Source organism: Notamacropus eugenii, chromosome Y (assembly GCF_028372415.1).
Source record: "Notamacropus eugenii isolate mMacEug1 chromosome Y, mMacEug1.pri_v2, whole genome shotgun sequence".
Lineage (NCBI taxonomy): Eukaryota > Metazoa > Chordata > Mammalia > Diprotodontia > Macropodidae > Notamacropus > Notamacropus eugenii.
The window spans coordinates 5,922,687-5,948,360 of NC_092880.1; the positions used below are offsets into that span (position 1 = coordinate 5,922,687).

General features: G+C 33.7%; 1 protein-coding gene and 1 pseudogene across 1 annotated transcript; both read right to left on the minus strand.

The window, feature by feature from the left end:
• Window positions 1–7,648, minus strand: part of LOC140516741 (olfactory receptor 4C6-like) — a 30,735-nt pseudogene extending 23,087 nt beyond the window's left edge.
• A 13,642-nt stretch (window positions 7,649–21,290) lies between these two features.
• LOC140516578 (olfactory receptor 4C6-like) lies at window positions 21,291–22,199 on the minus strand. The gene is given in 1 exon segment (XM_072627510.1): window positions 21,291–22,199. A coding segment is annotated over 1 exon segment (909 nt).
• Window positions 22,200–25,674: the final 3,475 nt, after the last annotated feature.

Below are 25,674 nucleotides of genomic sequence, written 5' to 3' on the forward strand. Positions count from 1 at the left end.
TCAAATTTCATTCCACATTCTCATACTAATTTACTACTCCAATCTATACTTTCACATTTCAAGTGACAATTCATGTTCCAAATTCCTATTTCATCAGATTTGAATTCCATATTAAAATTGAAATTCCATATCCAAATTCCTCTCCTATACCCTGATTTTAAATTCCAATTCTAAATTCCAATTTTAAATTCCAGTTCCAAATTCCAATTCTAAATTCCATTTCCAAATTCAAATTCCACACTCAAGTTCTAAATTCCACTTCCAAATTCTACTTCCAAATTCCAGTTCCAAATTCCAGTTCTGAATTCTTATTCCAAATTCCAATTCCAAATTCCAATTGCAAATTTCACATTTCAATTCCATACTGAAATTCCATTTCAGCTTCCAGTTCTAACTTATTATTCCACATTCTACTTCTACTTCCAGTTGTAAATTCATGCTTCAAATTCCAATTCTATACTCAAATTTCAGTACCAAGTTAAAACTGAAATTCCACTTCCAAATTCCTCCTCCGTAGTCTAATTTCAAATTCCAGTTCCAAACTCCTATTTCAACCTTTAATTCCAAAGTATATTTATATATCTATTCCAATTTCTATCCCAAATTTCACATTCCAAATAAATGCTAACATTCTAATTCCAAAATTTAAATCTAAAATTTTATCCCAAATTCTAATTATAAAATCATAGGCTAAATTCATGTTTCAAATTCCAATTCTATACTCAGATTTCACTCTGAATTCAAATTCTAACTTTTTATTCCAAATTCTACTTTCAAATTTCAAGTGTAAATTCATGTAAAAACTTCAAATTCCATACCCAAATTTCCATTCCAAATTTAAATTTAAATTCCATTTCCATATGCAACTTTCATCATCTATTTCCAAACTCCAATTCTAAATTTGAATTCCAAATTCCAATTCCAAATTATAATTCCAAATTCTAATTCGAATTTTCTCTTCCAAATTCCAGTTCCATATTCCAGTTCCAAATTACCAATTCAAATTCCTATTCCAAATATCAGTTCCTATTTCTATTCCAAATTCCAATTCCAAAATTCAATTCTGACTTCTTATTCCAAATGATAATTCCACCTGCCTATTCCATATGTCACTTTGCAATTCCTTACTAAAAATCCATATTCAAATTCCAATTCTGACTTTTTAATCCAATTTCTATTTTCAAGTTCCAATTGTCAATTAATGTTTCAAATTCCAATTCCATGCTCAAATTTCAATACCAAATTAAAATTGAAATTCCACTTCCAAATTCTTCTTCCATAGTCTCATTCGAAATTCCATTTCTAAATTCCAATTCCAAATTCCCCTTCCAAAGTCAAATTCCAGATTCTAATTCAAACTTCCTCTATCAAACTCTAATCCAAAAATCCATGTTCCTTTTCCAAATTTCTCATTCCAATTCTATAATAAAACTCTCATTCCAGATTCCAAATCTAAAATCTTATCACAAACTCTAATTTCAAACTCCTAGTATAAATTCATGTTCCAAGTTCTAATTCTATACTCAATGTTCATTTCCACATTCACATACTTATTATTCCAGTCTATACTTTCACATCCCAAGTGATAATTCATGCTCCAAATTCCTATTTCATACTCAAATTTGAACTCCAAAATAAAATTGAAATTTCACTTCCAAATTCCTCCTCTATATCCTAATTTTAAATTCCAAATCTAAATTCAAATTCAAATTCAAATTCTGAATTCCTTTTCCAAATTCTAATTCCAAATTCGTATTCTAAATTGCACATTCCAACTCCATAGTAAAATTCCAATTCTAAATTCCAATTCCTATTTCCAGTTTCAAATTCCAATTCTAAATTCCACTTCAAAATTACAGTTCCAAATTCCAATTCCACATTCCCAGTCTAAAGTCCAGTTCCAAGTTCCAGTTCTAAATTCTACTTCCAAATTCCAATTTCAAATTCCAATTCCAAATTTCAGCTCCAATTTCCTATTCCAAATTCCACTTCCAAAATCCAATTCTGAATTCTTATTCTAAATTCTAATTCCATATTCCTATTCCAAATGCCACTTTGCAATTCCTTAGTAAAATCCCAAATACAAATTCTAATTCTGATTTTTAATCCAGTTTCTATTTTCAAGTTCCAATTGTCAATTAATGTTCCAAATTCCAATTCCATGCTCAAATTTCAACAGCAAATTAAAATTGAAATTCCACTTCTAAATTCTTCTTCCATAGTCTAATTTGAAATTCCAGTTCCAAATTCTAACTCCAAGTTCCAGTTAAAAATCACAATTCCAAATTCCAATTCTGAATTATTATTCCAAATTCCAATTCCAAATTCCTATTGCAAATTTCACATGTCAATTACATACTAAAATTCCAATTCCAACTTTCAATTCTATCTTATTAATCCAAATATTACTTCTAATTCCAATTGTAAATTCATGGTTCAAATTCCAATTCTATACTCAAATTTCAATACCAAGTTAAAATTGAAATTCTGCTTTAAAATTCCTCCTCCATAGTACAATTCTAAATTTCAATTCCAAATTCCTTTTAGAACTTTAGTTCCAAAACTCAATGTTCCTATTCCAAATTTCACATCCCAATTAAGTACTAAAATTCTAATTCCAAATTTTAACTCTAGAATCTTATCCCAACTTCTAATTTCAAATTCCTCGTCTAAATTCATGTAGCAAATTCCAGTTCCATACTCAAATTTCAATTCCAAATTCAAACACTGATTTATTTTTACAAATTCTACTATCAAATTCCAAGTGTAAATTCAGGGTCAAATTTCAAATAAATACTCAAATTTCAATTCCAAATTGAAATTCCAAATCATTATTCCAAATTCTACTTTGAAATTTCAACTGTAAATTCGTGGTCCAAATTCAAATTCCATATCCAAATTTCAATTCAAAATTGAAGTTGAAATTTCACTTCCAAATTCCTCTTTCATCATCAAGTTCCAAATTTCAATTTTAAATTCCAATTCCAAATTCTTATTTGAAATTTCACATTCTAATTTCATACTAAAATTCTAATTCAAAATTCCAATTTGAAGTTCCAATTCCAAATTCCAGTTCCAAATTCCAATTCTGAACTTTTATTCCAAATTCTAGTTCCATGTTCCTATTTCAAATGTCACATTTCAATTCCTTACTAACATTACAATTCCAACTTCCAATTCTATCTTATTAACACAAACACTACTTCTAATTCCAAATGCAAATTCATGGTTCAAATTCCAATTCTCTACTTAAATTTCAATACCAAGTTAAAACTGAAATTCCACTTCCAAATTCTTGTTCCATCGTTTAAATACCAATTCCAATTCCAAACTACTCTATCAACATTTGATTCCAAAATTCATGTTCCTGTTACAAATTTCACATTCCAATTAAATATTAAAATTGTAGTTACAAATTTTAATTTTAAAATTTTATCCCAAATTCTAATTTCAAAATCCTAGTCTAACCTCATGTTGCAAATTACAATTCTATGCTCAAATTTCAATTTCAAATTGAAATGTTGAGTCATTTTTGCAAATTTTAGTCTCACATTCCAAGTGCAAATTCAAATTCCAAATAAATATTAAAATTTCAATTCCAAATTCAAATTCTAACTTGTTATTCCAAATTCTACTTTTAAATTACAAGGGAAAATTTGTCTTCCAAATTGAAAATCCGTGCCCAAATTTCAATTCCAAATTAAAATTGAAATTTCACTTTCAAATTCCTCTTTCATCACATACTTCCAAATTGCAATCACAAATTCTAATTCCAAATTCCAATTCCAAATTCCACTTTCAAATTCCATTTCCAAATTCCAGTTCCGAATTCCAATTTTAAATTCCAGCTCCAAATTCCAGTTGTGAATTCTTATTCCAAATTCTAATTCCAAATTCCTATAAGAAATTTCACATTCCAATTCCATAGTAAAATTCTAATTTGAAATTTCAATTCTAAATTTCAATTCCAACTTCAAGCTCCAAATTCCAGTTCTAAATTCCACTTCCAAATCCCTCTTTCATAGTCTCATCCCAAAGTCTATTTCAAACATCTTATCCCAAACTCCAAATACAAATTCCTTGTCTAAATTCATGTTCCTAGTTCTCTTTCTATGCTCACATTCCAAATTCATATACTAGCTTTTTATTCTAAACTATGCTTTCAAATCCCAAGTGAACATTCGTGTGCCAAATTCCCCTATCAAACTCAAATTTGAATTCCAAATTAAAATTGAAATTCCACTTCCAAATTCTTCTTCTATACTCTAATTTTAACTTCCAATTCTAAATTCCAATTCCAAATTCCACCTCCAAATTCCAGTTCCAAATTCGAATTTTAAATTCAATTTCCAAATTCCACTTCCAAATTCCAATTCCCAATTCTTATTCCAAATTCTAATTCCACATTCCTATTTCAAATTTCACATTGCAATTTCTTACTAAAATCCAAAATCCAAATTTCAATTTTGACTTTTTAATCAATTTCTACTTTCAAATTCCAATTGTGAATTAATGTTGAAAATTGCAATTCCATGCTCAAATTTTAATACCAAATTGCAATTGAAATTCCACTTTCAAATTCCTCTTCCATAGTCTAATTCGAAATTCCAATTCTTAATTCCAATTCCAAATTCCAATTCTGTGTTCTTATTCCAAATTCTAATTCCAAATTCCTATTACAAATTTCACATTTCAATTCCATACCAAAATTCTTCCTCCATCTTCCAGTAAAATCTTATTAGTTCAAATTCTTTAAATTCTAATTGAAAATAAGTTTCAAATTCCAATTATATACTCCAATTTCAATACCAAGTTGAAAATTCAACTCCACTTCCAAATTCTTCTTCCATAGTCTAATTCCAAATTCCAATTCCAGACTTCTATTTCAACCATTATTTCCAAAATTTGCGTTCCTATTCCAAATTTCACATTCTAGTTAAATACTAAAATGCTAATTACAAATTATAATTCTAAAATGTTATCGCAAATTCTAATTTCAAATTCTTAGTCTAAATCCATGTTGCAAATTCCAATTCTATACTCAAATTTCATTCGAAATGCGAATTCAAACTTGTCATTCCAAATTCTACTTTCAAATTTCAAGTGTAAATTCATCTAAAAACTTCAAATTCCATACCCAAATTTCAATTCCAAATTAAAATTGAAATGCCTGTTCCAAATGCATCTTTCATCATCTAATTCCAAACTCCAATTCTAAATTCCAATTCCAAATTCCAATTCCAAATTCCAGTTCCAAATTCCAATTCCAAATTCCAATTCTGAATTCTTATTCCAAATTCGTATTCGAAATTACTATTACAAATTTCACATTTCAAATCCATGCCAAAAGTCTTATTCCATCTTCCAATTCTGTCTTATTAGTTCAAATTATTATTTAAATTCTATTGAAAACACATGTTTCAAATTTCTATTCTATACTCAAATTTTAATACCAAGTTAAACTGTAATTCCAGTTCCAAATTACTCTTCCATAGTCCAATTTGAAATACCAATTCTTAATTACCATTCCTAATTCCAGTTCCCCATTACAATTCCAAACTGAGATTCTAAATTCCACTTCCAAATTCCACTTCCAAATTCCATTTCCACATTTCAAATATAAATTCCACTTCCAAATTCCAGTTCAAATTCCTCTTCTGAATTCTTATCACAAATTCTAATTTTGAATTCCTATTTCAAATTTCACATTTCAATTCCATACCAAATTCTTATTCCTTCCTCCAATTTTATCTTATTAGTTCAAATTCTTCTTTAAATTCTAATGAAAAATACATTTTTCAAGTTCCAATTCTACACTCAAATTTCAATACCATGTTGAAACTTAAATTCTAGTTCCTAATTAATCTTCTATAGACTAATTCCAAATTCCATTCCAGACTCCTATTTCAACCTTTAATTCCAAAATTCATGTTCCTATTCCAAATTTCACGTTCCAATTAAATACCAAAATTTTAATTCCACATTGTAATTCTAAAATTTTATCCCAAATTCTAATTTCACATTCCTAGTCTAAATTCATGTTACAAATTACAAGTCCATGCTCAAATTTCAATTGCAAAATCAAATGCTGAGCTATTTTTGCAAATTCTGCTCTCAAATTCCAAGTGTAAATTCAAGTTCCAAATTAAAAATAAATACTCAACTTTCAATTCCATATTCAAATTCTAACTCATTTTCCCAAATTCTGCTTTCAATTTACAAGAGGAAATGTATCTTCAAAACTGAAGTTTCATACAGAAATTTTAATTCCAAATTTTAAATGAAATTCCACTTCCAAATTCCTCTTTCATCATCTACTTTCAAATTCTGGTTTCAAATTCTAATTTCAAATTCCAATTCCAAATTCTTTTTTTTTATTTTTTTAAACTTATTTATTTAACTTTTAACACTCATTTTCACAAAATTTTGGGTTCCAAATTTTCTCCCCATTTTTTCCCTCCACCTACTCCAAAACACTGAGCATTCTAATAGCCCCTATCAACAATCTGCCTGCTCTTCTATCATCCCTCCCTTCCCTTGTCCCAATCTTCTTTGTTGTCCTGTAGGGCCAGACAACTTTCTATACCCATTACCTGTATTTCTTATTTCCTTGTAGCAAGAACAGTACTCGACTTTGAGTTCCAACTTCTTTTCATCCTTCCCTCCCCACCCATTCCCACTGGGAAGGCAAGCAATTCAATATAGGCTATATCTGTGTAATTTTGCAAATGACTTCCATGATAGTTGTGTTGTGTAGGACTAACTATATTTCCCTCCATCCTATCCTGCCCCCCCATTGCTTCTATTCTCTCTTTTGATCATGTCCCTCCCCAAGAGTGTTGACTTCAAATTGCTCCCTCTTCCCATTGTCCTCCTTTCCATCATGCCGCCACCTTGCTTATCCCCTTCTCCTCCACTTTCCTGTATTGTAAGATAGGTTTTCATACCAAAATGAGTGTGCATTTTATTCCTTCCTTTAGTGGAATGTGATGAGAGTAAACTTCGTGTTTTTCTCTCACCTCCCCTCTTTTTCCCTCCACTAAAAAGTCTTTTGCTTGCCACTTTTATGAGGGATAATTTGCCCCATTCCATTTCTCCCTTTCTCCTCCCAATGTTTTTCTCTCTCACCACTTCATTTCAAATACATCATACTCATTGTTCATTGTTATACTGAGAATTCTGATTCTACCGATCACTAACTGTATGAACTTATGTCAAACATTTAATATTTCTTTACAAAATCTATATAAGTGAATGATTATAAAAGATACAAAGTAATAAAAAGTAATTTTTAAAAGTCATGAAGACTGACAATGAGGTGATTCAGAAGAAGCAATGTGTAGGAGATTGTATCTTATTTTGTGCTTTAAAGGAAAACTCTCCCAGGGGCAGAGGTGAGAAAGGAAGAGTGCCAAAAGAATCATAGAGTCACAAAATTTCAGAGGAGAAAAGACTTTAGCATCCCAGTAGTGCAACCTGTACGCATAAAGCATCCTCACTATTATGTACCTCACAAAGAAACATCTAGCCTCTGCATGCAGAACAATGAGTAGAACTGTTCCTCATCATCCTCGTCCTGGTCTTCTTTGGCATCCTCCTCTTCCTTCACGACCACAACCACCACAACCAATATCACCAGCACCACCATTTACTGCTACTATAATGATGATAAAAACCACTATGACTGTGAAAAGTATAACTACTGTACCACTACCACAAATACCTAGCCATCACTTTTCTGGTTCTCCATAATGATTACATTACAATTTTTGAAAGTTCTCTTTAAAGCATAGAATCTACAACCAGACACAACTGTACAAATGAGTTATTCCATGATCGGAATATAGTGGAACTAAAACATCCCTGTTCATAGAAGACATATTTGTCTTGAGGCACCTCAAGATTCCATTAGCTTTTTCACACTTATGGCTATGTTACATGGCTGTCATATTGACTTTGCAGTTTATTACAATTACTAGGATTTTTCAGAGAAAACTACGTAACTAACTATGCCTTATTCTTGACACATATCCCCCACTTAATTTTATTCTCTTTACCAATTATGTGTAAAAATAGTTTTCAACATTTACTTTTAGAATATTTTGTTCTTTTTTTCTACTTTTTTCTTGTTTATTTATTTATTTTTAGTTTTCAACATTCATTTCCACAAGATTTTGAATTCCAAGTTTTCTCCCCATCTCTCCCCTCCCCCACCCAAGACACCATGTATTCAGATTACCTCTTCTCCCAATCTGCTCTCCCTTCTCTCACAACCTTCCGTTCCCTTATCTCCATCCCCTCTTTTCTTCTGGGCAAGATAGATTTCTATGCCCCATTGCCCGTATTTCTCGCTTCCCAGTTGCATGCAAAAATGATTCTCAACATTCATTCTGAAAACTTTGAGTTCCAACTTCTCTCCCTTCTTCCCTCCCCACCCATCCCTACTGAGAAGGCAAGGAATCCCCTATAGGCTATACACATGTAGTTATGCAAAGGACTTCCATAAGAGTTATGTTGTGAAAGATTAGCTGTATTTCTCTCCATCCTGTCCTGCTCCCCGCTTACTCTGTTATCTCTGTTGACCTTGTCCTTCCCCGAAAATGTTTACTTCTAATTACTCCCTTCTCCTATTTGCCCTCCCTTTTTTCATCCCCCACACCCCACTTTTCCCCTTCTCTGCTACTTTCCTATAGTGTAAGATAGATTTTCATACCAAATCGGGTGTGCATGTTATTCTCTCCTTAAAGCAAATGTGATGAGAATAAGCCTCACTTTTTCCCTCTCACCTCCCCCCTTTTCCCTTACATTTAAGAAGATTCTTCTTGCCTCTTTGGTGAGAGATATTTCACCACATTCCATTTATACCTTTCTATTCCCAATATATTACTCAATAATCCTTTAATTTTATTTTTTCAGATATCATCCCTTCCTATTCAACTCACCCTGTGTCCTCTATGTGTGTGTGTGTGTGTGTGTGTGTGTGTTTGTGTGTGAACCCTCCAACTACTCAAACACTGAGAAAAGTTTCAAGAGTTGCAAGTACGATCTTTCCATGTAGGAATACAGACAGTTCAACTTTAGTAAGTCCCTTAGGCTTTCTCTTTCCTGTTTACCTTTTCATTCTACTCTTGACTCTTGTATTTGTAAGTGAAATTTTCTGTTCAGTTCTGATCTTTTCATCAAGAATACTTGAAAGTCCTCTATTTCATTATGTGACCATTTTCCCCTGAAGTATTATACTCAGTTTTGTTGGGCAGGTAATTTTTGGTTTTAATCCCAATTCTTTTGACTTCTGCAATACCATATTCCAAGCCCTTCTATCCCTTAATGTAGAAGCTACTAGATCTTGTGTTATCCTGATTGCACTTCCACAATTCTTGAATTGTTTCTTTCTAGCAGCTTGCAATATTTTCTCCTTGATCTGGGAAATCTGAAATTTGGCTACAGTATTCCTAGGAGTTTTTCTTTTTGGATGTCTTTGGAAGTGATAGCTGCAATCTTTCAGTATTTCTTTTACCCTCTGATTCTAGAATATTAGGGAAATTTTTCTTGATAATTTCGTGAGAGATGATGTCTAGGCTCTTTTTTTCATCATGGCTTTGAAGTAGTCCCATAATTTTTGGATTGCTTCTCCTGGATGTATTTTCCAGGTCAGTTGATTTTCCAATGAGGTATTTCACATTGTCTTCAATTTTTTCATTCTCTTGGTTTTGTTTTGAAATTTCTTGGTTTCTCCTAAAGTCTTTAGCTTCCATCTGCTCCATTCTAGTTTTTAAAGTACTATTTTCTTCAGTGAGCTTTTCAACTTCCTTTTCCATTTGACTAATTCTGCTTTTTAAAGAGTTCTTTTCCTCATTGGCTTTTTGGACCTCTTTTTCCATTTGAGTTAGTCTGTTTTTAAGAGTGTTATTTTCTTCAGGATTTTTTGGTTCTCTTTTACAAGGTGTTGACTCTATTTTCATGATTTTCTTGCACCACTCTCATTTCCCTTCCCAATTTTTCCTTCACCTCTCTTACTTGATTTTCAAAATCCTTTTTGAGGTCTTCCTTGGCCTGAGACCATTGCATTTATTTTGGAGATTTTGGATACAGAATCCTTGATTTTTATGTCTTCCTCTCTTGGTATGCATTGTTCTTCCTCCTCCAAAAGAATGGAAGGAAATACTTATTCACCAAAAAAATAAGTAACCTTCTATAGTGAAATTTTTCCCTTTTGGGAGCATTTTCCCACCCAGTTGCTTAACTTTTGAATCCTCTGTGAAGAGGAGGGTATATTCTAGGCACCTCTATTTTCTCAGTTCCTCCAAGATGACCCCAGTAAGGGATAAGACTTTACTCCTCTCCTGGTCTGTGCATTGGTCTGGGAGCTACCAAAAACTTTTCTGCCCGGGAAATGAGAGTAGAATTCTCTTTCCACAACACCCTCCATCTCCACCCCTGCCAATGCTCCTCCTCACCCCAAGGCTGCCACTCAGGACTGAGACCCAGATCAGTCACTCAGTACAGCAAAGTGGGGGAAAAGGGGATAAGCAGGGTGGGGTGGATGATGGAAGTGAGAGAAATGGGAGGAGGGAGCAATTTGAAGTCAACACTCTTAAGGAGGGACAGGATCAAAAGAGAGAATAGAAGCAATGGGGGCAGGATAGGATGGAGGGAAATATAGCTAGTCCTACACAACACGACTATCATGGAAGGCATCAGCAAAATTACACAAATATGGCCTATATTGAATTGCTTACCTTCCTAAAGGGAATGGGTGAGGAGGGAGGGATGAAGTGAAACTGGAACTCAAAGTTTTAGGAATAACAGTCGAGTACTGTTCTTGCTACTAGGAAATAAGAAATACAGGTAATGGGGTATAGAAAGTTTTCTGACCCTACAGGACAAAAGAGAAGATGGGGACAAGGGAAGGGAGAGATGATTGAAGAGAGGGCAGATCAGTGATAGGGGCAATCAGAATGCTTGGTGTTTTGGGGTGGGGGAGGGGAGAAACGGGGAGAAAATTTGGAACCCAAAATTTTGTGAAAATGAATGCTAAAAGTTAAATAAAAATAAAATAAAAAAAATAAAAGAAATTTTAAAAAAAGAAAATAATTCGCTAAATATTAGATTGGAGCAAATGGAAGCTAATGACTTTATGCGAAATCAGTAAATTATAAAACAGTACCAAAAGAATGAAATAGGAAATGCCTCATTGGAAAAACCACTGACTTGCAAAATAGCTTCAATAGAAGTAATACGAAAATTATTGGACTATCTGGAAGTCATGACAAAAAAGAAAAGATCCTAGACATAATCTTTCAAGAAACCATCAAGGAAAACTGCCCTAACATTCTAGAAACAGAGGGTAAAATAGAATTTGAAAAAATCCATCAATCCTCTCTTCAAAGAGATCCCCAAAGGAAAACTCCTTGGGATAATGTAGCCAAATTTCAGAGTTCCCAGATCAAGGAGAAAATATTGTAAGCAGCCATAAAGAACCAATTCCAATATTGTGGAAATACAATCACGATAACACAAAATCTAGTAGCTTCTATATTAAGGGGTCGAAGCGTTTGGAATATGATATTCTGGAGGTCATAGGAGCCAGAATTAAAACTGCCAGTCACCTACCCAGCAAAACTGAGTATAATAGTTCAGGTGAAAAATGAACATTTAATGAAATAGGGGACTTTCAAGTATTTTTTATGAAAAGACAAGAGCTGAATTGAAAATTTGACTTTCAACAAGAGAAGCATGAATTGGTGACCAGGAAAGAGAAATCCTAAGGGACTTAGTATCATTTTTTTTTTTTTACATTCCTACATAGAAAGATGAAATGTGTAACTCATGAGACCTTTCTCAATATTAAGATAGTTTGAGGAAATATAGATTAGAGATAGATGGATAGATAGATAGATAAGAAGGAAGGAAGGAAGGAAGAGAGAAATAAAGAGGGCATAAGGTGAGTTGAATACGAAAGAATGATATCTAAAATATAAAATTAAGGATGAAAGGGGAATATATTGGGAGAAGGAGAAAGGGAGAGATAGAATGAGGTAAATTACCTCACATAAACTGGGCAAGAAAAAGGTTTCACAATGGAGGGAAAGAGGTGGGAGGTGAGAGGGAATGAGTGAACCATACTTTCCTCATATTAGGCTTAATGAGGGAATAACATACACACTCAATTGGGTATCTTACCCTACAGGAAAGTAAGGGGGAAGGTGATAAGAAAAGGATGATAGAAGGGAGGGCAGATTGGGGGAGGTGCTAGCCAGAAGCAAACACTTTTGAAAAGGGACAGGGTCAAAGAAAAGAGAATAAGGGAGTGAGCAGAATAGGATGGAGGCAAATATTTTTAGTCTTTCATAATACGATTATTATGGAATTATTTTATATAACTACATATATTGAATTGCTTGCCTTCTCAATGAAAGTGGGTGGAGAGGGAAGAAGAAAAAGAATTTGGAATTAAAATTTTAAAAACAAATCTTCAAATTTGTGTTTACATGCAAGTGGGAAGTCAGATATACAGATGATGGGGTATAGAATTCTGCATTGCCTTACAAGAAAGTGGTAAGGGGATAAAAGGGGGTGGTAGGGCAGATTGGGGGAAGCGGTGATCAAAATGCATGCCATCTCAAGGGTGGGTTGGAGGGGAGAGATGGTGAGAAAATTTGGAACTTAAATTCTTGTGAAAATGAATGTTTAAAACTAAAATAAATCAAGTTAATAAAAATAGAAAAAAATAAAAATTCACAGAAAAATAAAGAGATGTAATAAATATTTCAAAAAAAAAATGAGATCCAATTTCCCTTTCCCCCATCATCTACCCATCCATTTTAAAAGCAAGCAATACGTCAATAATTGATGTGAAGAAATACAAAATATATTTCCATGGTGGACATGTGAAAAAAAGCAATGAAAAGCAAAAGCCATGAAAAATAAAGTGGAATATATATATATATATATATATATATATATATATATATATATATATATATATATATATATATATATATATATATATATATATGTACATAGATGTAGACCTATATTGAGACAGGTACTAAGATATAAATTAGCTGAGTAAGAAAATTATTAAGGTATGCCAATCCTACCCAGAAGAAGAGTGGGAGAAGCCTATGAATAACAATTCACAAGCGTTAAGTAAATTATTCCAGAAATGTTAGGCAGTAAATATAGAAAGTTTTCAAGTACACGTTATATGAACAGCAACAAAAATTTCTTTGCTCTCTACTCTGTTACCTTTTCAGGGGAGAGCAACATTTTTATTTCTTGTGGAACAAACACTTTCCATCTTGGTTTAATTTGAATTTGATTTTATAAGGCAACTCCTGGTTCAAGCTGAGTGAAAGAAATTGCATGCCTCTGTATAGAGAATAGTGTGTTTTAGGCATTTCTGTAGACAAAAGACTCTGACAAATTTCTTAAAATCGGCTCATCAACGTAAATATGGAAGAAATATCTGGTAGTTTGATATCTAATGGGGGTTAAGGTAGAATGGAGCTAGATGGCAGGAAATACATTCATCAAATTTACTGCAGTGAAAATCAGAGACAGTGCAGGTACAAGGGCTACATTTGGGGCCAGCTCTAACAGTCTTGTGGAAAGAGGGTTGTTAAGTTTTCAGTGAGAAAATTTACACCTCAGGAATTAGCAATCAGATTGTGGTTTGATTTATGATTTTCTTCATTGCTTAGACTTAAGAAAATGTTAATAATGAAGATTAAATTTAAAAGTTTATGCATTCTTTTTTTTCTTGCTGGAAGCTCAGTTCCAAATATACAATCATACATCTGTGATGCTTTATAACTTTGGCCGAGCTCTGGAGAAATGTCATAGAAGACTTAAGGACTGAAGTCTTTCCCGGACTGGAGACCTGTGACTGCAAGCCAATCATCATGATCATCATCATGACCACCATCATAACCCCTTTCCTAGTCTTTCCTTATCTTTCCTTCTCATTTGAGATTTCCTTCCAATTCCTCTCTAACTCTCCTAAATAGCAAATTATTTGCATATTATCTCACCCATGAGAGTGTGGGTACTTTGAGTTTTAAATTTGTCTTTTTACCTTCTTTTGTTTCTTCAGCTTTAACTCAATAGATCATGTAAGGTTCTTCTTGAAACTTTTCTAACACTTTAGAAAGGCAGTCTATTGGCACCCAGTGTAAGACAATTTCCCTTAGTCTCCATGAAAATCAACACAGTTCTGTATCTTTCTTTCCTTCAAAACTAAACGTTTTCAGGCAGAGAAGGCTTCCTCGTGAATGGAACCAACTGCACAGAAATCTAGACCTTTTGCAGTTTCCTTTGACTTCCTGAAAACTGGTAATCATTTTCATTGTTTCTAGTTCAATAACGTTTCAAAAGTTTTTTTTTTCATTCCAAATGGGGTTTCTCTTTCAGTAAAGATTTTGACAAAGTAAATCCTATCTGCTAATGAGGGAAAGAACTGTCTTAACTACCCCTCCACATTCAGGAACCTACACAGTCTCTAGTTATATCAATGCACTGAATCCAATGAAGCACAGCAAGTCATTAGGGAATGTAATTTTTCCCACTCAACATTTTGCACTCTGAGTAAAATTTTTCCTTTGTAGCAGTTGGTGATAGTCATTGATTCACTAGCACAAATTGAAAAAAAAAAGACTCCTGGCACATAATTCCTTAATAACTGCTTATTGACTGTGACAGAAGTTGTGCTCATTAATTAATTTTATCCACATAGGACAGATTCAAAAATAAGACTCACAGACTGAGGAAAATTGGAAAGAGGGTTTGAATCCAAATCCTAGTGACAAATTTTTCAATTCTGTATCACAATCTCATCCAACCTCTAAGGTGAGGCTAAAGAGATGATTCCTTATGTTGTGAGGTGAGGTGGAGTGGAAGCAATTATTTTTTTCATTTTTTTAAAATTCTTTTTTACTGTTAATAAAATGTTTTTGCTTTTTTAATATTAATTTTATTTATTTTTAGTGTTTTACGATCACTGCCATAAAATTTAGATTTTTTCCCCTACCTACCCCTTCCCTCCCCAAGATGGCATAAAATTTTATATAAGCTCTACACAGACACTCCTATCAAATACGTTTTCACTGTAGTCATGCTGTGTAGAAGAATTATAATTAATGGGAAAAAATCATATAACAAACCAAAAAGTGATACATGCAAAAAAAAAATGATCTGCTGTATTCTGCGATTGAATTCTATAGTTCTCTCTCTGAATGTGGAAGACATTTTGCTTTAGAAGACCATTAGGAATTTTTTTTAAGTCCTTGCATTGCTACGAAGTTCCAAGTCTACCAGAAAAAAGTCTTACACGCTGTGGTCGTTGTTGTGCACAAATTTCTCCTGGTTCTGCTCCTTTCGCTCAACATCAGATCATGTAAGTATTTCTAGGCTTCTCTGAAGTCTTCCTGTTCATCAATTGTTATAGCACAATAGTATTCCATTACATTGATACACCATAATTAATTCAGCCATTCCCCAATTGATGGGCATCCCCTTTATTTACAGTTTTTGGCCACCAAAAAGAGTGCTCCAATAAATAGTTTTGTACATGTGGTACCCTTTCCCATTTTTATGATCTCTTGATGATACAGTCCTAGAAGCAATATTGCTGGGTCAAAGGGTATGCACATTTTTGCACCCCTTTGGACATAGATCCAAATTGCTCTCCAGAGTGGTTGGATCACCTAACAGCTCCACCAATGTATTATGTACCAACTCTCCCACATCCTCTCCAACATTTATCATCCTCCTCTTCTGCCATGGTTACCAATCTGATCGCTTTGATGTGGTACCTCAGAGATATTTTGATCTGCCTCTCTCTAATCAATAGTGACTTAAAGCATTTTCGTATGACTATTGATATCTTTAATTTCTTCCTCTGAAAACTGTCTATTCTTATTTTTGAGCATTTATCAATTGGAAAATGACTTGGATTTTTCTACATTTGACTCAGTTCTCTATATATTTTAGAAATGACACCTTTATCCCTCACATCAGCTACTAAAATTCTTTCCCACTTTTCTACATCCCTCTGAACTTTGTTTGCATTGTGTTTGGTTGTGTAAAGACTTTTTAATTTAATGTGATCAAAATTGTCCATCTTGTACTTTGTAATGCTTTCTATTTCTTCTTTAGTCAAAAATTCTTGCCTTCTCCATAAATTTGATAAATACACTACTTCTTGCTCCACCAAATTGTCCATAGTATCAATCTTTATACCTAGATCGTGTATCCATTTGGAATTTATTCTTATTTATGGTGTCAGGCATGGGTCTATGCCTAGTTTCCACTACACTTTTGTGCAGTTTTCCAAGCAATTTTTGTCGAACAGTGAGTTCTTATCCCAAAAGCTGGGGTCCTTGGGTTTATCATACAGGAGATTGCTATATTCATGAACTATTGTGTCTTCAGTACCTAGCATAGTCCACTTGTCTACCCTTCTGTTTCTTAGCCAGTATCAAGTGGTTTTGATAATTGCTGCCTTATAATACAATTTGAAATCTGGTAGCGTTAGACCACCTTCCCTAGGATATCTTTTCATTAGTCCCCTTGATATTCTGGACCTTTTGTTCTTCCAGATGAATTTTGATACTGTTTTTTTCCAGCTTTAGAAAATAATTATCTGATAGTTTAATTGGTGTGGAACTAAATAAGTAAATTAATTTAGGGAGAATTGTCATTTTTATTATATTGGCTCAGTCTACTCACGAGCAAGTGATGTTTTCCACTTACTTAGATCTGATATTATTTGTGGAAAAAGTGTTTTGTAATTGTATTCATATAGTCCCTAAGTTTGTTTTGACAGGTAAACTCCCAGATATTTTATAGTGTCTACCTTAGCTTTAAATGGGATGTCTCTTTCTATCTCTTGCTGTTGGGCTTTGTTACTACTGTATAGAAATGCAGTAGATTTGTGTGGGTTTATTTTGTAACCTGCAACTTTAACAAATTTGTTTATTATTTCAAGGAGCTTTTACTTGAATCTCTGTGATTCTCTAAGTATATCGTGATATCATCTGCAAAGAATGATAACATAGTTTCTTCTTTGCTTCTTCTAATTTTGCCAATTCCTTTATCTTGTCTAATTTCTATAGCTAAAATTTCTAGTACCATATTGGATGATAGTACTCATAATGGACACCCTTGTTTCACCCCTGATCTTATTGAAAATGCATCTAGCATTCCCCATTGCATATAATACTATAATAATGCTGAAGGTTTTAGGTAGATAATGTTTATTATTTTGTGGAAAGTTCCCTTCATTCCTATGATCTGTAATGTTTTTAATAGATATGGGTGTTGTATTTTGTCAAAAGCTTTTTCTGCATTTATTGAGATAATCATGTGGTTTCTGTTAGTGCTTTTGTTGATATGATCAATAATGCTAATAGTTGTACTAATGTTGAACCAGGCCTGCATTCCTGGTATGAATCCTACCTGATCATAATTTATTATTCTCATGATAAGTTTCTCTGTTCTTTGTGCTAAAATCTTATTTAAAATGTTTGCATCTATATTCATTAGAGAAATTGGACTATAATTTTCATTCTGTGTTTTGTCTCTTCTTGATTTAGGTATCAAAACCATATTTGTATCATAGAAAGAACTTTGGAGAACTCCTTCCCCAATTTTCAGAAATAGTCTAAATAATATTGGAATTAACTTCTTTAAATGTTTGATAGAATTCACTTGTAAATACATCTGATCTTGGAGACTTTCTCCTATGAAGTTCATTGATGGCTTGTTCAATTTCTTTTTTCTGAGATGGGGTTGTTTAAGTATTCAACTTCCTCTTCTGTTAATCTGGGCAATTTATATTTTTAAAAATAGCCATCCATTTCATTAGGATTGTCAAATTTATGAACATAAAGTTGAGCAACGTAATTTCTAATTTCTGTTTTAATTGGGGGTGAGTTCACCTCTTTCATTTTTCATATTGGTAATAGGGTTGTCTTCTTTCTCTTTTTAAATCTGATTCACTAATGGTTTATCAATTTTATTAATTTTTTTTCATAAAACCAACTTTAACTTTTATGTATTAGTTCAATAGGATTTTAATTTCAATTTTATTTATCTCTCCTTTGGTTTTCAGTGTTTCTAATTTGGTATTTACTTGAGAATTTTCTATTTGTTCTTTTTCTAGCTTTTTCAACAGCATGCCCAAAGTCATTGATTTCCTCTTTCTACTTTTAATTCATGTAGGCATTCAAAGACACAAAACTTCCCCTAAGAATTGCTTTTGCAGTATCCCATAAGATTTGTTAATTTGTCTCATTATTGTCATTCTCTTGAATGAAGTTGTTGATTGTTTCTATGATTTGTTGTTTTACCCACTCCTTCTTTAGGATTAGATTATTAGTTTCCAATTAATTTTTGGTTTATCATTCCATGACATTTTATTACATATAATTTTAATTTTGTTATGATCTGAGAAGGATGCTCTGGCTATCTCTGCTTTTCTGTACTGGATTGTGAGGTTTTTGTGCCCTAGAACATGGTCAATTTTTGTATATGTGCCATGTACCGCTGAGAAAAAGGTATATTCCTTTCTGTCCCCATTGAATTTTTTCCAGAGTTCTATCATATCTATCTTATCCAGAGTTTATTCACCTCCTTGACTTCTTTCTTGTTTATTTTGAGGTTAGATTTATCAAGCTCAGAGAGGGAGAGGTTGACTTCTCCCACTAACATAGTTTTGCTGTCTGTTTCTTCCTGCAACTCCCCCAACCTCTCCTTTAAGAATTTGGGTGCTATACCACTTGGAACATACATGTTTAGTAATGATATTGATTCATTATCTATGGTGCCTTTTAGCAGGATATAGTTTCCTTCCTTATCTCTTTTGATTAGATCTATTTCTGCTTTTACTTTGTCTCAGATTATGATTGCTACCCCTGCTTTTCTTACATCAGCTGAAGCACATTATATTATGCTCCAACCTTTTACCTTCACCCTGTGTGTATCCTCCCGTTTCATATGTGTTTCTTGTAAATGGCATGTTGTTGGATTATGGCTTTTGATCCATTTTGCTAACCGTCTGCATTTTATGGAAGAGTTCATTCCATTCACATTCAAATTATGATAACAATCTTTGTCTTTCCCTCCATCCTTTTTCTCACCTTTTGTGCTTTTAGCTCTCCCGTCTCCCTTCCCCTCCTCAATAGAGTTTTCACTTTAGACCACCAACTCCAGCCATTTTCCCTTCCTTCTTTCAGTCCGCCTCCCTTTTACTCCCCTTTACCCTTACTAATTCTTCCTCCAATTCTATCTTCCCCTCCCCTCTTTTCCCCGTTCCCCTCCTACTGCCTATAGAAGTAGTTAGATTTATGTAATTAATTAAGTTTATTGTTCCCTCCTTGAATCAAATCAGATGAGAGTATCTCTCTAATAATTCTCCTCTCCCTCCCATTTTTGCCTCTACTGTAATATAACTTTTTACTTCTTCCTGTGATGTTATCATTTTCTGCTTCCTCCTTTTTACATCTCCTTTTACAATCCCTTCACCTGTTTGAATCACATTTTTATCATCATATCTTTTACTTTATAACAGTTCCTTCTATCTATGTATATCCTTTTTGCACTTCACGATAGATGTACAGTTCTCAATATTAACAAGTATCATCTTCCCTTATAGGGATGTAAACAGCTTGCCCAAATTGAGTAACAAATTTTTCTTTTCCCCTGTTTACCTTTTTATGCCTCTCTTGAGACCTGCATTTAAAGATCGAATTTTCTCTTGAGTTCTGGCCATTTTGTCAGGAAGGTCTGGAAATCCCTTATTTCATTGAATGTGCATCTCCTTGTCTGAAATGTTATACTAAACTTTGTTGGGTAATTGATCCTTGATTGTATTCCCAGCTCCTTACAGAATATCATATTCTGATTCCGGCGATCTTTTAATGTAGATGCTGAAAGGTCCTGTGTGATCCTGACTGTAGCTCCTTGATATTTGAATGCTTTCTTTCTAGCTACCTATAATATTTTCTCATCCACTTGATAGTTCTGGAACTTGGCAACAATATTTCTTGGTGTTTTCAGTTTGGGATCCCTTTTGGGAGGTGAACGGTTGATTCTTTCCATGAGTATTTTGCCCTCTAAATGTAGCACTTCTGGGCAGTTTTCCTTGATGATTCCTTGGAATATATTTTCCAGACTCCTTTTTTCATCATGGATTTCTGGTAGGCCAATAATTTTTAAATTTTCTCTCCTGGATCTATTTTCCAAGTCAGTTTTTTTCCAATTAGATATTGTACATTTTCTTGTATCTTTTCATTCTTTAGATCTTGTTTGACTAATTCTTGATGTCTCATAGAGTCATTAGCTTCAACTTGTCCAATGCTAATTTTCATCAAATTGTTTTCTTCAAGTAACTTTTGCATCTCCTTTTCCATCTGTCCAATTATTCCTTTTAAGGAATTATTTTCTCCTGTAAATTTTTGTTCTTCCTTTTCCATTAATCCCTCAAAAGTTGCCTTTCCTTTAGGAAAAGCAGATCAAATAACCTGTGATCGCAGTCCCTCCTTGCTTTTACTAAGAGAAATAACACTGCACTTAAATCACCAGGATATCAGTTTGATTTTTTTTATCGGACAATCACTATGTGAAGGATCATACACGTTGCTAGGCATATAATATATCTGCCTAAATTCCCTTGTTTCTAAAAGGAGGATGATAAGAACACTTACTCCTGAGGGATGTTTCAAGGGCAAAATTAGGCAATATTTGTAAAGTGCTTTGAGAAACTGTGTCTAAAGCATTTTGTAAACCTTAATGGTCTATGAAACCATTAACTATCATTATTGTTAATAGATGGAAGACCATGTGTGAGATATTCTATATGCCTTCAAGTTCAGTTAATATTTGGGTTTGTCATGTCTTTTATATGTCAGTTATTCAATCACTCTTTTTGGAGGCGGGAAGGAAAGGCAATTTTGGCTAAGTGACTTGCCAAAGGTCACACAGATAATAAGTGCCAAGTGTCTGAGTTGAGATTTGAACTCAGGTGCTCCTGACTCCACCCCTGGTGCTCTATTCACAGTGATACTTATCTGCCCCTAACCTGTCAACTATAACTTCTCTCAAACATTTATAGAAAAAAAAATTAGCCTAGGAAAATTCAGTGAAGGAATTTATGAAAGGATTATGATCTTTGTTATTAAAAGAAATATGTGCACTGAGTAAAACATCATTCTCTCAATACATTTGTATGCTTCTGCTGCACTTGAATAATTTTCAATTAGGATCCTGACTTTCCTGAACAAAGGCATTCATCTGAACCAGAGTTTTTTCATGGCATTTTTAACCTCTGTATTCCTAAGGGTATAGATCAAGGGGTTTAACATAGGCGTAATCATAGTAAGACATACAGCCACAGCTTTATCTATAGGAAAAGTGGCTACTGGCCTCACATACAAGAATATGCAGGGAACAAAAAACAAGACTACCACTGTGAAGTGAGAGCTGCAGGTGGAAAGGGCCTTTCTCCTTCCTTCTGATCTATCACCCTTCAGAGAACAGAGGATAACTATATAGGAGACAGTAAGTATGAGAAAGATTGACAAGCACATTACACCACTGTTAGCAATCACTAAAAGACCAAGTACTTGGGTGTCTGTGCAGGCCAGTTTCAGCAATGAGAACAAATCACACATGAAGTGATCAATAATATTGGGGCCACAAAAGGGAAGACAGGCCGCAAAGAGCAGTTGTATGGTCGCATGTATGGAACCTCCCAGCCAGGCTGTTGCCACCAGCAGATGACAAACACGAGGATTCATGATGATCATGTAGTGCAAGGGTTTACAGATGGCCACTTAGCTATCATATGCCATGACTACAAGGAGGATGATGCCTACACCACCAAAAAAATGTTCTGCGAAGAGCTGTGTCAGACAACCTTTCAGGGAGATGGTTGTCTTTTCATAGAGTAAATCCACAACCATCTTAGGAGCAATCACTGAAGAGTAGGTGGCATCCATGACCGATAGGAAGGTTAGAAAATAGTACATGGGTGATCTGAAAGTTCGGCTGACAGTCATGGTTAAAACAATGTGTAGATTCACTGTGACAGTGACAACATATATGATTAAAAAAATTACAAAGAAAATTTTTCGAAGTTCTGGACTTTGTGTAAGGCCTAGAAGAATGAATTCAGTTACATTGTTTTTATTTTCCATTTGATTATTCCTCTGTGAATTTCTTGATTATTCTCATCTGTTTTTGTTTTTGTTTTCTCTTTTATCTCTCTTTCTTCCTTGTCTCAATTCATAGAGTACTGGGTTTGAGGTAAGGATTGCCAGAATTTAATTTTTTCTTCAAACACTTAGTTCTCTCAGCCTGGATAATCATTTAACTTCTCTCAGCCTCAGTTTCCTCATTTGTAAAACAAGGATAAAACAATCATGTTCCTCACAGAGCTGCTGCAAAGAAAAAATGAAATATTACATATGAAGTGCTTTTTGAACACTTTAAAGTGCAATATTTCTAATAGTTATTATTACTCTTCATAAAAATCTAATTGATTGAATCCAAATTTAAGAAAATGTTCAGTCTTTTGCATGACACTGCAATTCTTTCTGTGAAATAGTTTGTACTACGTACATCATCGTAGTTAAGGAATAGGGTTTATTTCCATTGATGTCAGCAAGCCTCTGATTTGGAAGTCCAATGAAGCGAAAAATGAGCAATCGCATTTCTGTTGAAAAATACAATGCAAGAGATTAATATATCATTTAGGTACACTTGTAAATTTTTTCATGCTAAAAGCATATAACTTAAATTTTCATGAACTTGTGGATATCAGCAAGTGTTATTCCTAAAAACCAACTGGAGGGAAGGTAACAAGACCTAACAATATCAATGAGAACCAGCAAGTAGTATTGGTCTTACTTCCGGCATATTTCATCCACATTTCTGAAAACATCTTTACACCTACGAGAGCCCTATGCAACTCCTTACAGTCATCAGTTGCATGAAAGTTGTCTAAATGCATTGGTGATAGAGACTTATTCATTGCGAGTGCCCAAATACCAATGAAATTAAAGGTGTGGTTTTAAAAAAATAAAACACCCTGAAATAATTTATTTTAAGCCTGTTACTTATACAATACATTAAGGTTTCAAAGTTCTTTTCATTCATAACTTCATTCCGCCCATAAAACAAACATTCGACCTTGGTTCAAGAACTAAGACTCCTCATTTTACAAATGGAAAAATTATCATTTACCACTAAAGATGTTGCCATTGGTCACAAAATTTTGATTCTTCTCGACATGAATCCATCTTATCCTTCAATTTTTTGTTTTTAATTTGCAAACATATTTACGTTATCTAATTTGATCTTGTCGTGAAAACAATTTTTTTTCATTTTCTATTAAAATTCTTATTATCCCACCCTCTTCCCCTCCACAGATTCTACAACTCAGCTACAAAACATCATTTTTTTTGGCCTAGCAAATGACACTTCATCTTCTATTTTTGTGCCTTTTTACTGACTGCCCTCTGTCTCTGGTAACGCTTCTTTCTTCCTTCTGAAATGCATAAATTTCCCTAGCTTCCTAGAAACCTCAGTTTGAATTCCAACTTTTTAAAAGACCTCTCTCTTTGCTTGCTGATAGTACCTTCCCTCTCAGCTTCTCTTTATTCTCATTCTCATCATTCTAATTTTCTCTCTCTCTCTCTCTCTCTCTCTCTCTCTCTCTCTCTCTATATATATATATATATATATATATATATATATATATATATATATATATATATACATACATATATACATATATACACACACATACATATATACACATATATATGTGTATATGCATATATGCATGCATATACATATACATATATACATATATATATATACATATATATGTGTGTGTGTGTATATATATATATATATATTCCATCATAGACTTCTAATATAATGAGGTTTAAAGTTTCTATTTTATATTTGGTCAGACCCTTTCCTCCGAATTAAAATTTCTTAAGTGTAGCTAAAATTTATCCTCATGGTAACCTTTTCCTCACTTTCCTTTCCCACTTTTCTATTCAGTGTCAGGTCTACAATGTAAATCATAGCTCTTCATAATATTGCCACATTCCCTTACTACAACTAAGAAAGAATTATGAAAAGGTTCGAGCACAGGGAAGGGAGGAAAGGGATAGATTTCAGGGTTTACTTTCATCTATATAATCCTTTCTTATAATGTGTGATCTAGAACAAATAGTTTTTTGTGTGTGTGTTCTTTTACTTTTTAGTTTTCAACATCCATTTCCACAAGATTTTGAATTCCAAGTTTTCTTCCCATATCTCCCCTCCCCCACCCCAAGATACCATGCATTCTGATTACCTCTTCTCCCAGTCTGCTCTGCCTTCTATCACAACCCTCCCTTCCCTTATCTCCATCTTCTCTCTTTTCTTCTGGGCAAGATAGATGTCTATACCGCATTGCCCGTATTTCTCACTCCCCAGTTGCATGCAAAAACAATTCTCAACAGTCATTCCGAAAACTTTGAGTTCCAACTTCTCTCCCTTCCTCCCTCCCCACCCATCCCCGCTGAGAAGGCAAAGAATTCTCTACAGACTGTACACATGTAGTTATGCAAAGGACTTCCATAAGAGTCATGTTGTGAAAGACTAGTTTTATTTCCCTCCATCCTATCCTGCTCTCTGCTTACTCTGTTCTCTCTTTTGACCTTTTCCTTTCCCAAAAGTGTTTACTTCTAATTACTCCCTTCTCCCATTTGCCTTCCCTTTTTTCATCTCCCACACCCCACTTCTCCCCTTCTTCCCTACTTTCCTGTAGTGTTAGATAGATTTTCATACCAAACTGTGTATGTCATTCCCTCCTTCACCCAAAGGTGATGAGACTAAACTTCCCTTTTTCTTTCTTACTTCCCCCCTTTTCTCCTTCATTGAAAAAGCTTTGTCTTGCCTCTTTTAAGAGACATAATTTGCCCCATTGAATTTCTCCATTTCTTCTCTCAATATATTCCCCTCTCTTTTACCTCTTAATTTTACTTTTTTGAGTATCATCCCTTCCTATTCAACTCACCCTGTGCCATCTGTCTATATCTATATCTATATCTATATCTATCTATCTATCTATCTATCTATCTATCTATCTATCTATCTATCTATCTGTCTGTCTATCTGTGTGTGTGTGTGTGTGTGTGTGTGTGTAATCTCTCCAACTGTCCAAATATTTAGAAAAGTTTCAAGAATTACAAACATGATCTTTCCATGTAGGAGTGTAAACAGTTCCATTTGGTAAGTCCCTTATGATTTCCCTTTGCTGTTTACCTTTTCATGCTTCTCTTGATTCTTGTTTTTGAAAGTCAAATTTTCAATTCAGTTCTAATATTTTCATCAAGAATGCTTGAAAGTCCTCTATTTCATTGAATGACCATTTACTTCCCCTGATGTATCACAGTCAGTTTTTCTGCGTAGGAGATTCTTGGTTTTAGTTCTAGTCCCTTTGACTTCTGGAATATCACATTCCATGCCCTTCGATCCCTTAAGGTAGAAGTTGCTAGAAAAATTCATCTGTATTTTTTCCTTCACTTCCTCTCCTTTCACTCGCTTTAAAATCCTTTGCAATCTGTACTCTGATTTTATCACTCAGTTGAATCTTTCTTTCCAAAGTTACAA